The sequence below is a fragment of the Dromiciops gliroides genome, chromosome 2 (assembly GCF_019393635.1).
Source record: "Dromiciops gliroides isolate mDroGli1 chromosome 2, mDroGli1.pri, whole genome shotgun sequence".
Taxonomy (NCBI): Eukaryota; Metazoa; Chordata; class Mammalia; order Microbiotheria; family Microbiotheriidae; genus Dromiciops; species Dromiciops gliroides.
This window is the reverse complement of record NC_057862.1, coordinates 547,428,740-547,440,685: the sequence shown is the minus strand read 5'-3', so window position 1 is coordinate 547,440,685 and position 11,946 is coordinate 547,428,740. Positions and strand designations below refer to the sequence as shown.

General features: G+C 43.2%; 1 protein-coding gene across 1 annotated transcript; it reads left to right on the top strand.

Annotated features, from left to right (window-relative positions):
• Positions 1-333: 333 nt before the first annotated feature.
• On the top strand, positions 334-10,044 carry FAHD2A (fumarylacetoacetate hydrolase domain containing 2A). Its single transcript, XM_043987368.1, has 8 exons — positions 334-487; positions 2,703-2,953; positions 6,316-6,532; positions 7,275-7,334; positions 7,853-8,015; positions 9,084-9,192; positions 9,348-9,435; positions 9,630-10,044. The coding sequence occupies exons 2-8, from the start codon at positions 2,709-2,711 to the stop codon at positions 9,690-9,692; spliced, it is 945 nt and encodes a 314-aa protein (XP_043843303.1). The 5' UTR covers positions 334-487; positions 2,703-2,708; the 3' UTR covers positions 9,693-10,044.
• The last annotated feature ends 1,902 nt before the right edge of the window (positions 10,045-11,946 follow it).

The following is an 11,946-nucleotide window of genomic DNA, read 5'->3' as shown; positions in this document are numbered from 1 at the left end:
TCCCTCTCTGTCTCTCTCCTCTCATTAACAAACACCGTCCTATGCTCCGATGCTTTGGGTCTCTATACACGAGCAGAGTTGTTTAATAAATGCTGGCTGAGGAAGCTCTGCCTTTCGCGGTCAGAAAGCAGGGGACCTCAAAAAGCCGTGAGCTCCAAAGCAGCTGTTGGAGTCCGGACACCGGCGGGAGAAATGACAAAGCTTCTTCTCATTGCTTAGGAAGAGCGGTGACGTTCCTGAAAGCCCCACACCCCCCGGCTTCCAATTGGCTAGTCTTGCCCTGAGGCTACGAAGGAAACGCGCAGCCTTTCGGGAATTGTAGTTCCAGAGTGGAGGAGTTGTGGATAGACTGTATCCAGAAAGGTCCCAAACCCACAACCTTTTAACCTTTGCCCCTAGCACCTCTGGCCCACCCCCCCCCCCCAACCAGGGCCTAAATACGTCATCCCAGTGCGCGGGAGAGGCAGAAGCTGCTGCCTGGGGCCAGGTAAGACGTGCCTTCCGGCTGCTCGCCCTGAGGGTGGGGGAGGGCCCCCCCCGCCCCTACCCCATGCCTTTGCCCTTTGCCCCCGCCCCTACCCTATGCCTTTGCCCCATGTCCCCGCCCTTGTCTCTGTCCCTAGCCCCTTCCCTTTTCCCCTGCCCCATACTACCACCCTCATCCCAGGTTTGAAATTGTCAGCACTGAAACCCCAAGGGGGCAGGCTCTTGGCTATCCCGCCTGTGCTTCAGTTTCCTCTACCTCGCTTGTTTTCCTTTCTCCGGGGAGGGGAGGACGAACAACTGGGTATGATCAAATGAAGCCACTACAGGGAAGGTGGCCAACCAGTACTGCACTCTCCACTCTCCCCCAACAATGGCTGGGGAGATGGGAGCTGGTGTAGGGAAGTGGAGCTAGGATCACGGACTGGCTCCCCTTAAGCTGGGGGCCAAGTTACTTAAACTCTTTGGGCCTCCTTTGTAAAATAATAATAACAATAAATAATTGGGGCAGCGTGGTGTCATGGATGGAGGGCGGGTTTCAGGAGCCAGGAAGGCTTGGGTTCTAGTGTGACTCACACTGGTTAGGTGATCCTGCACAATTGATGTAACCTCTCAGTGCCCCCCAGGCAATTCTTTTAAGACCATACTGTTGCAAAGAAAGTGCTGACCTTCATCTGTAGAGGAAGTTCCTAGTTTGATGAAATTATAGGTGCAGTTAAAACAAACTAGTGATCACAGGGATGCTGTGAAGCTCAATTGAGATTATTTACATATATATATATATATATATATATATATATATATATATATATATATATATATATAAACATAGTTAGCAAACCTCATAGAGTTATATGAATTTTAATAATCATAGGATTTAAACGTTGGAAAGGATCTTAGGGAGATGGTCCAGGAGGAGACAGCTGAAGGAATGGAGAGGGCTGAGGAAGACCAAGGTAGAAAAAGGAAGAAAAGAAGGGATTTAAGCCTCCAGAAAGTCTCCAAAAATGGTGGCCATTTGCTTTTTAAGTATGGACTTTTATCATGACCTTGGGTAGCAACTGATTCTATTTTATCCCAGAACTTTGAACAAAGTTTCCCTTCTGCGTGGAGATTTTGGCATAAAGGGAGGTGGTGGTTATAGAGTCTTGCTGACCTTGCAATTAAGGCAGGCTGGGCTGCAGCCTTTGTACAGACAACTTCCCAGTCATGTTTATCTTTACATTCTCCTGGGAACTTTATGAGGTCAAAGCATTTGTGCAGTGCAGCATTGTTAAATATTTTGTAAAAGTGTGGGTTATCAGTTAGAAAGTTTTGTATTTTTGAGTTGTTTTTCCAGTGTGGAAACCTCTCTCTTCTGGTATGCTCTTTGACTAGTGGGACAGCTGGCCGGAGTTAGGAGTGCAGTCTTTTGTGAAAAATTACCTTGCCTGAACAGGGATCAAACCACCGTCCTTGACCTAATTAGTCTTTAGCTGAGTGTAAACAAATCTAGGATGGGAAATCATGCCTGACAAATCTAGTGTTCTTCAAGGGAATGTATAAATACGGGAATCACAAAAAACCAAGGATGAAATTTACTTAGATTTCCCAAAAGCCTTGACCAGATTCTGTACTGAATGCTATTTTTAAAAGTTGGGTAACTAGAATTTGGAAAGAGAGAATATTTTTCATGGATAGGGACCTGACAAAAGAATCATTCTTTGGATGGAGAAGTAAAAGTAATGGGATTCTCCAAGGATAAGTGCTAGAACTGATCTTATGAGCATTTCATAAATAATTTGGAAGAGGGAATACATGACAAACCCAAATCTTTTCCAGGTAGTATAAATACTACATCTGTTCCAGTTAGGCTTACTTCTTCATGGTACCATATACTTTACTCATTTTTACTTTCATGTCACCCAATATAGATTCATTAATTTCCATTCCAAGAAGTGTTGGGTCATCTTCCCTGAAGCCTGCCTTGACAACTTTCTCAACTCTCAATTCCCACTTTACCATACAGTCTATCACTTAGCCATGTATTGCCTTATATTGGTCTCTAGTTTTTTTTTCATGTATGCATGTCTTATCTCATCTACCACCCTTTGAGGACAGAGACTGTTTTCTGGTTTGGGGTGATTAGCAAAGGATTAGGTTCTATAGCATTAAGTGGCCAATTTGGTTGTTCTCCCTATTCTTTCTCTGTTTCTTTCTTTACATTATTTCCCCTATAGGTTCTGATGTTGGTGCCTGTTTCAAGAACCCTACATATAGCTTTGTTACAGAATCATAAGGTGGTCTGTCAGATTTCCAGAGGCATGAGACTGGTCCAGTTCCAAGCCCCTCACCTGAAAGGGCCTCACCTGGGACTAGAGGAGAAGGATGGTGGTGGGGTGATTAACCTCAATGCCTTTGACTCCAGCCTGCCCAAGACCATGAGGGAGTTCCTGGAACAGGGAGAAAGTGCCTTCTCTGTGGCAAAAAGGTAAAAAAAAAAAGAAAAGAAAAGAAAAAAAATTCTACTATGGCTATCAGTATGATAAGACTAGACAAAAAAGATATATTTTTGTTGAGAATCAGTTATGAAGGGGCAGCTAGGTAGTGCAATGGATAAAGCACTGGCCCTGGAGTCAGGAGAACCTGAGTTCAAATCCGGCCTAAGATACTTGACAACTTAGCTGTGTGACCCTGGGTGAGTCACTTAACCCCAATTGCCTCACCAAAAAAAAGAAAAAGAAAATCAGTTATAAAACTAGTAAAAATCCAGTTTAAACCCCTTTTTTAAACTCTTATTTTCCTGACTAAGATCAGAGATAAACTCAGTCTGTCACTAAGCATTTATTAAGCACCTACTATGTGTTGCACACTTTGCTAAGCATGCAGGATTCAAAGAAAGGTACCTCCCTCCCCCCCCCCAACAGTCTCAGATCTCAAGGAGCTTATGGTCTGGTGGGGGAGGCAGCATGCAAACTATGTAAACAGTTCTGTACAAATTGGATGTATAGAAGATAAATTGGAGATAATCTCACATAGAGGGAAAGCACAAAGATTGAGGAGGCCTGCGGAAGACTTCCTTTAGAAGATGGCACTTTAGCTTTGACTTGAAGGAAACCAGGGAGGCCAAAAGGGAGAGATGAGGAAGGAGAGAGTTCTGGGCAAGAGGGGCATCCAGTGAAGAGGCAGGACTTGGGAGATGGCGTGTTATGTGTTGAGGAACAGCAAAAAGGCAGCAGTGACGATGTCAGAGGAGGTGTTGGGGACTAAGGTACAAGGAAACTGGAACGTGAAAAAGGGGGGTGGTTATGAAGGACTTTAAAAGCCAAACAGAGAATTTTATATTTGATCCTGGCACTAATAGGTAGTCATTGAGATTGATCAAGTAGGGGTAGGGGTGAGGGTGGGGAAAGAGGAGACATTAAGAAACTCTTACTTTGAGAAAATCAATTTGACAGCTAAGTGGAAGATGAACTAGAAAGGGGAGAGACTCCAGGCAGGGAGACAAATCCACATGCGAGGGGATTAGGGCCTGGACCAGGGTGTTGGCAGTGTCAGAGGAGAGAAGGAGGTATATAGGAGAGACACTGCAAAGGGAAAAGCGACAGAAAGTGGCAAATGATTGGACATGGGGCAGGTGGGTGGGGTGCAGAGTGAGAAGTCAGGGGTGACACCTTGGTTGGAAGCTTGGGTGACTGAAAGGATGGCAGGACCCTCCACAATTATAGGGAAGTTAGGAAGAGGGGAGAGTTTGGGGGAAAAGATAATGAGGTCAGTTTGAGACATGTTCAAGATGTAAATGGGATATGTTTAGTCAAAGATGTAAATAGAATATACAGTTTGAGATAGGCAATAGGCAGTTAGGGATGTGAGGGCAGAGGTCAGCAGAGAGGTTAGGGCTAGAAACATCTGAGAATTGTCTTAATAGAAATGATAGGTGAACCCGCAGAAGCTTATGAGATCATCAAGTGAAATAGAATACAGGTAGAAGAGAAAATTGTCCATGATAGAACCTTAGGGGAGACCTGCTGGGGGTCATGAGCATGAGCTGGATAAAGAGCCAGGAAAGGAGACTGAGAAGGAGCAGTCAGATGGTTAAGAGGAGAATCAGGAGAGATCAATGTCACAAAAACCTAGAGTAAAGAAGATATCAAGGAGAGGGTAGTTTGGGTTGAATGATGAGCTCAGAAACCAGACTCCAGGGAGTTAAGGGAGTGAGAGGCATCAATTGTCGGTGGCTTTCTCAAGGAGTTTAGCCAATAAAAGAAGAGAGGTAGGAGGAGAGATTATGGAAGAGAAATATATTTGGATGGATTAAGCGAGAGTCTTTTTTGAGGAAGGGGGAGATGAGGGCTTGTTTGTGGGCAGTGGGGAAGTAGCCAATGGACAAGTAGCCAATGGACAATGAAAGACTGAAAAGTAGTGAGAGTGGAGATGGTGGAAGAGATGATCTGTTGGACAAGAAAGGATAGAATAGAATCACTTGTGCTTGTAGAGGCCTTGTCAAGAAGGGCCACCTCTTCTTGTGAAATTGGTAATGGAGGAGAAAGGAGCAGAAGGCTCCAGGGCCAGTGCTTTATTCACTGCACCACCTAGCTGTCCCTAGACTAAAGATTTTATATTGTATTCAGTTGGCATTGAGAAACCACTTTTTTTTTTTTAACTTGAGCTGTTACATGCCCCAAATAGTCAGTTATAAAAATTACTTTAGAAGAAATGTGAAGGATAGAGTCAACAGAGGATAGCCTTATGTCAGGAAAACTAAATAGGTGGCTCTTGCAAATACCTAAGAGAGAAAAAAAATGAGATCCTTACTTAGTGTGCTTGAAATCATAATGAAAGGTGAGCATCCAGGCAAGAGATATTTCAGAGGCGGAATCCATGTGACTTGGTAACTGTCTGGTGGGACTATGGGATAAAGGAGAGAGAAGAGGCAAAGATGACTGAGGTTTTTGAGATTTGGTGACTAGGAGATAGTGGTGCGATCAACAACAATAGAGAATTTGGGAGAAAGGTGGATCAATTTAATTTTGAGAATGTTGGTTTTTAAGGTGCTGGTTGAATGTCCAGGTGGAGATGCTTGATAGACAATTGGAAGGATAAGCTTAGAGCTCTGGACAGACATTGAGGGAGGGGACAAAGATTCGGCCACATAAAAATAATAATTGAAACCATGCCAATAGATGTTATTATCAAGGGAGAAATATAGAAAAGGCTACGAACAGACTGGCAGGGTGGGAGAGCCATCGTGTGTGTGTCCAATTCTATTCTCTTCCATCTGGCTAAAATTTCTGAAGCTCTGTTAGTTGAACCACAGTGACTTGTCCTTTTCTGCAGGCATAAAATTGCATCTGAGGCCTAGAGAGACTTTGCAAAGCAAGCAGAGGCAGAGCTTGGAGGCAGCACCTAGGCATGTAGAGTACCTGTTTTCCTTGAAAATATCCATTTTACCATGATTTTGTTATGGTAGAGACCCTTTCACTCCCTCTGAGGCAAAGCCAGATCTACCTTTTCCCATAGAATTTCTTCCTGAAACTCAATATGGAAAGGTCTCTTAGACCATAAGTCCCAAATGAAATCCACATACAAGGGGCAAGCTAAGCTTTTCTTTCTCACCTTCAAAGCATAAAGTGCTTTGAGATCTTTTGATGAAAGAGATTAGGTTAGGGAAATGAGATAGTAGTTGATTTGAATATTTAACATGGAAACTTCTAGTGATTGATGTAACGTAAAATGTATTTTTAAATCAAATGATTTAACTGTGGCAAAGGGAAGTTCTCCATATGGAAGTAGAACTCCTGAGTCCTGACTCTCTTACTGTCTTCCTTCAAGCTTTTTCTTTGTTTTCTGCAGAGCTTTGGAATCTAAGCAGCCAGTTCTGAAACGGTCAGAGGTTACTTTTCTGTCTCCCATCACCCAGCCAGACAAAGTGGTGTGTGTGGGCATGAACTATGTGGATCACTGCAAGGAACAGAATGTGCCGGTGCCCACGGAGCCCATCATTTTCAGCAAGTTTGGTAGCTCTATCGTGGGGCCCTATGATGAGGTTGTCCTGCCTCCTGAGAGTAAAGTAAATGTCATGCCCCCCTTTACCCTAACTTCCTGCCTTTTCCCATCTATCTCGCCACAAAATTCCACTCCTAGATAGATTGTAGCCCTTTGTTCCATCCCCGGTCCAAGAGTTTAATTTGGTCCTTTCCTATGTTCTCCTCTTTAGCCTGTGCAACTTGCTCACAGCCTAGATTTCAAGGGCTCTCTGCTCTTAGAACAGTGATAATTAAGCGGCACTTGTAACCTGAAGTTCAAGATTGTTCATTTTTTAATTAGACCTATTATTATATTCTATTAGACCACACTTGAAGGCTGACTTTTAGTAAGCATGATAGAACTTATTCATCTGAGTATGCGTTATCCTTCAAAGTATTCACAGTGGGAAGCTATCTGTTTGTTCTGTTGAATAAATTCTAAAACATGTTTGAGAATTCCTCCTTGGGACTCAACTTCTGTCTCAGAGTGCTGAGGCCTTTTTGGTTGGTGGATGATTGTGGATGTGGCCAGATAGCCATCGGTAGCACTGTCTTAGTGCATCAGCCTCTTAGCCTCCAATCCTGAGGCTCCTGAGGGCTTCAGGGAATAGAAATGTGCTTTTAACCTCCTAGCACCATTACCAGTATGTCTTTGTTATCATGTATTTACTTTGAATACCACTGTCTTTGAACCTTAGCCCTAAGTCGCTTCCCAAGGGCTTCAGAGAATAAAAGTATTGCCTACGGAAGGGTCGCTACTCAATATTCGGCTTTCCTACTTTACAGGAGGTGGACTGGGAAGTGGAACTGGCCTTTGTCATTGGAAAGAAGGGCAAACATATTAAGGTAAGAGGGCTGGGGTTGTATGTGAGGCTACAGGAATAGAGCAGAGAGGCTAGAGTTACTTAGTTACTGTTACTCCTAAGCATTCTCTTCCCCAGAGATGCGAATAGCTAGCCACGGCACTCAGATGTGGTACGGAGGAATACAACAGGTCCTAAAGTGACTTAGCCTGGTTCCCCTTCCTTAGTTAGGGACTTGCCTCAGTTTGAGGCAGAGCTCCAACGAAGCCAAACATCAGAAGCAGGAGTCCCTGTGCATGCATGGCTCATCTGTTATTGTGCAGAAAAGGCTTTGAGATGTGTTACTGAGAGGAGCTAACATTGTCAGTTACCGAATCGCCAGTCTGCTCTTGGTGAAGCAGCATGGCAGAGGAGACACCAGGAAGACCTGGGACCCTGGGTGAGTCATTAACCTCTCATACCTCTAGGCATCTCTAAGAAGATGAGGAGTTTCTCATACCATTCAATTCACAATCCCTATCCCTATCCCCTAGCCTACCTTGATACAGTCTCCCCTCATAGGCCACAGATGCCATGGCTCATGTGGCTGGGTTCACTGTGGCACACGATGTGAGTGCTCGTGACTGGCAAATGAGACGCAATGGGAAGCAGTGGCTCCTTGGAAAAACCTTCGACACCTTCTGCCCTCTGGGTCCTGCCTTGGTGACCAAAGATTGTATAGCAGGTAGGACCCTGGATCTTGGACCCCTGAGCCTTTCCTCTCTGCCTTTCCCTTTTGCTGTAGTGGAAGGAATGCATTCTCACTGGACTCTTGTGCTGTTTAGTCCAAGGCAGAACTCGAGAGAGTCTGGGTGTCAGAAGCAGGGGTCTTTAGGGGATGGTTTGGGTGTTGGCCTTCAGGATCATGCTTCCGTGTGTCACCTGTGCATAGTGGGTCAGACACTGGACTTGGATTTTCATCCAACACTAGCATCAGTGTGCTATGTTTATTTGTAGTAATGCCCCACTTCTCTGGAGGGAAGACCTGTTCAGCTTCCTAGAACCCAGTTATGAGCAAGGAAACAACCTGAATACAGCCTGTGAATAGCAAGAATAATGGCTATCACAGAGCCCATGCACTTACTAAGAGATGTGTGGCCCTCACTCGGGTTTTTGTGGGTCATAACAGAGTCACACATGAGAAGCATTGATAGTTCAAGACCTACAGAAAGTAGACAAAGAATTATAAAAACACGGCTGTCTTGGCCAATTACTTCAGGAGCAAAGGGTTTTCTACATATCAGCAATACACAGGAATTCATTGTTTTACAGCACAAGATTTGAGTCATCAAGAAAAAGTTGAAAATATGTTCATTATACCATGTTAACAAAAGTGTGTAAAAAGTTTTAGAAAGATGTCTGTTAAAAAAGATGAAGACAAAAGTTAAAAGGAGTAAATTCAGATATCTGGAAAATTCATTAAGTGAAATAGTCACCTAATAAGTGAAACATTATTATTAATTTGTCTTTCATGTTGTGTAAGCATTAAGTCATCATCACGTATACATTTGGTCTGTCTCTGCTACCAGTTTCCAAGGCAAGGTATAAATCTTCTAATTTAAAAAAAAAACAAACTCCAATGGAATATAGCACATTGTTCTATACACAGAAATTGTTTAGCAAATGTTGAGAACTGTGTTACCCTGCATGTGTTATTTAAGTTTTGTATGCCTGTTTCCCCATCTATGAAATGTGGATAACTTTCTTCCTAACAGGGAAGAAAGGACCCTAAGTATTCAAGATGTTATTTCAGATCCACACAACTTGAAGATCTCTTGCCGAGTGAATGGGGAGGTAGTACAGAGCAGTAGTACCAGCCAAATGGTGTTTAAGACAGAAGACCTAATAGCATGGGTCTCACAGTAAGTAGAACTGTGTTTTATTTGCCCCAGCTTTATGAGTAGAAGATAACACTATCCCAACTGATCTGTTCCCTGCCAGAAAGTGAACCTGGCACTTCTCACCCTGACCCTGAGAGGCCAAAGACATTTAACTTCTGATTCCTGCTCTCTTACAGATTCGTCACTCTGTATCCTGGGGATGTCTTCCTGACTGGGACCCCACCAGGTGTTGGTGTGTTTAGGAAACCCCCAGTATTTCTCAAGGTATGTTAGCTGGGTAATGGAAATAGAGCAAAAGCCAGAGGGTACCTCAGATTCTCCTTGGTTTCTGGCTCTTATTTCATCAAGGGGATCCCTTCTGTCCTTTGCCTGAAGTGCTTATGAGCCAAGGAAAGGAGCAGGTGCAGTTCCAGAGTAGAAAGACAGTTGATCACATAGAGACTGTTCTATGTTAACAGAAAGGAGATGAAGTCCAATGTGAGATTGAAGGATTGGGAACCATCATCAACAAGGTGGTGTGATACCACTAGTCCCGGGACTTGCAAGCTCTGTTTCTTAGCCAGTGATTGCTGATCAACTTTACAACTCTTCTTTCTACTTCTTCCATGGCAAAAAGTCACTGAGAAGTACATATTGACAAGAAAGCAATCTGTTGAATGCCTTCACCAACACGGAACATCCACTGGGTCTGGTTGGCTACTAGCACCTTCTCAACCAGGCAAGGATTCTAGGCTTGTACAGAAAGTGAAGTCCCCACAGTGCTTAATACTGGATGTCTCTCCTGGGCTTTTTGGGTTTGCTTTTGATTTTTTGCAACCAGTATCAGGGAGGGAACTATCCTTCTAATCAATAAATTTTCTTTAATGATGGTAACTCCCTGGTTTCTGCTACTATGTTTATTGTTCCTTCTGGGATGGGTTAGGAATAATTCACTCCAGAGAAAGCAGATTGGGACCTTAAATAAGGCTGGAACACTCTCTCTGTTATCAGAGGTGGAGAATTTATAAGCACACCACATTAAAAAGTCAGTGGTGGAACAGGGGAAGAGGTTTTAGGAAAGAGCAGATAGTCACACCTTCACTAAGAACAGATTGGCGATTCAGTAACTGACGATGCTAGCTCCTCTCAGACATCTCAAAGCCTTTTCTGCATAATATCTCCTGCTTCTGACATTTGGCTTAGCTGGAGCTCTGCTTTAGTCTGAGCCATAGCAAAGTCTCTAAAGAAGGGGAACAAGGTTAAGTCAGCTCAGGACCAGTTGTATTCCTCCATGCTATATCTTTTTTTGTTTGTTTGTTTGGTTTGGTTTTTTTGTTTGTTTGGTTTTGGTAGGGCAATGGGGGTTAAGTGACTTGCCCAGGGTCACACAGCTAGTAAGTGTCAAGTGTCTGAGGCCGGATTTGAACTCAGGTACTCCTGAATCCAGGGCCAATGCTTTAACCACTGTGCCATTTAGCTGCCCCCCCATGCTATATCTTAATGCCATAGGTAGCTATTCCCATCTTTGGAGAAGAGAACTAAGTCTATCACAGTTGATCATTGTACAGTGTTGCTGTTACTGTGTACAATGTTCTCCTGGTTCTGCTCACTTCACTCAGCATCAGACCACTTAGGATTGACAGTAACTAATTAACTCAAGCCTCTCTGTTTTATTCATATACCAAGGTTAGGGAGGTTCTGCTTAGCCTCACATATAACCCCATCCCTATCCTGGAAGAAGGTGGGATTTTTATTTTCAATCTTAATAGTATTTTTTTTTCAGTTCATGTAAAGTTTTCAACATTCTTTTTTGTTCTTTTTTTGGGGGGGGAGGGGACAATGAGGGTTAAGTGACTTGCCCAGGGTCACACAGCTAATAAGTGTCAAGTGTCTGAGGCCAGATTTGAACTCAGGTCCTCCTGAATCCAGGGGGCCAGTGCTTTATCCACTGTGCCACCTAACTGCCTCATAACATTTCATTTTTGTAAGATTTTGAGTTCCAAAATTTTCTCCCTCCCTCCCTTTCCTTCCCCCTCCCTAAGACAGAAATGAATGTGATATAGATTATATATGTATGATTAAATGTATACATTATATATGTATGATTAAAACATGTCCACATTAGTCATATTGTGAAAGAAGAATCAGAACAAAAGGGGAAAACCTCAAAAAAAGAAAAAACAAAACAACAAAAAAGTAGAAACAGTATGGTTCAATCTGCATGGAGATTCCACAGTCCTTTTTTCTGGATGTGGAGAGCATTTTCCATCATGTATCCTTTGGATTTGTCCGGGATCGTTGCATTGCTGAGAAGTGCCAAGTCTATCACAGCTGATCATCCCATGGTGTTGCTATTACTGTGTCCAATGTTCTGGTTCTGCTCACTTCACTCAGCATCAGGCCACTTAAGTCTTTCCAGGTTTTTCTGAAATCTGCCTACTCATCATTTCTTATAGCACAGTAGTATTCCATGACATTCATATACCACAACTTGTTCAGCTATTCCCTAATTGATGGGCATTCCCTCGTTTGCCAATTCTTTGACACCACAAAGAGAGCTGCTACAAATATGTTTGTGCATGTGGATCCTTTTCCCTTTTATATAATCTCTTTGGGATATAGACCAAGTAGTGGTATTAACTGGGTCAAAGGGTATGCACAGCCCCAAAGCCCTTTGGGCATAGTTCCAAATTGCTCTTCAGAATGTTTGGATCAGTTCACAACTCCACCAACAATACATTAGTGTTCCAATTTTTCCACATCTCCAACATTTATTATTTTCCTTTTTTTCTCATA

Coding starts and splice junctions, on each gene's coding strand:
- FAHD2A (XM_043987368.1), top strand. CDS start 2,709: ATGTTGGTGCCTGTTTCAAGAACCCTACATATAGCTTTGTTACAGAAT. Junction 7,335..7,852: donor AGAAGGGCAAACATATTAAG/GTAAGAGGGCTG, acceptor CTCCCCTCATAG/GCCACAGATGCCATGGCTCA. Junction 9,436..9,629: donor AACCCCCAGTATTTCTCAAG/GTATGTTAGCTG, acceptor CTATGTTAACAG/AAAGGAGATGAAGTCCAATG.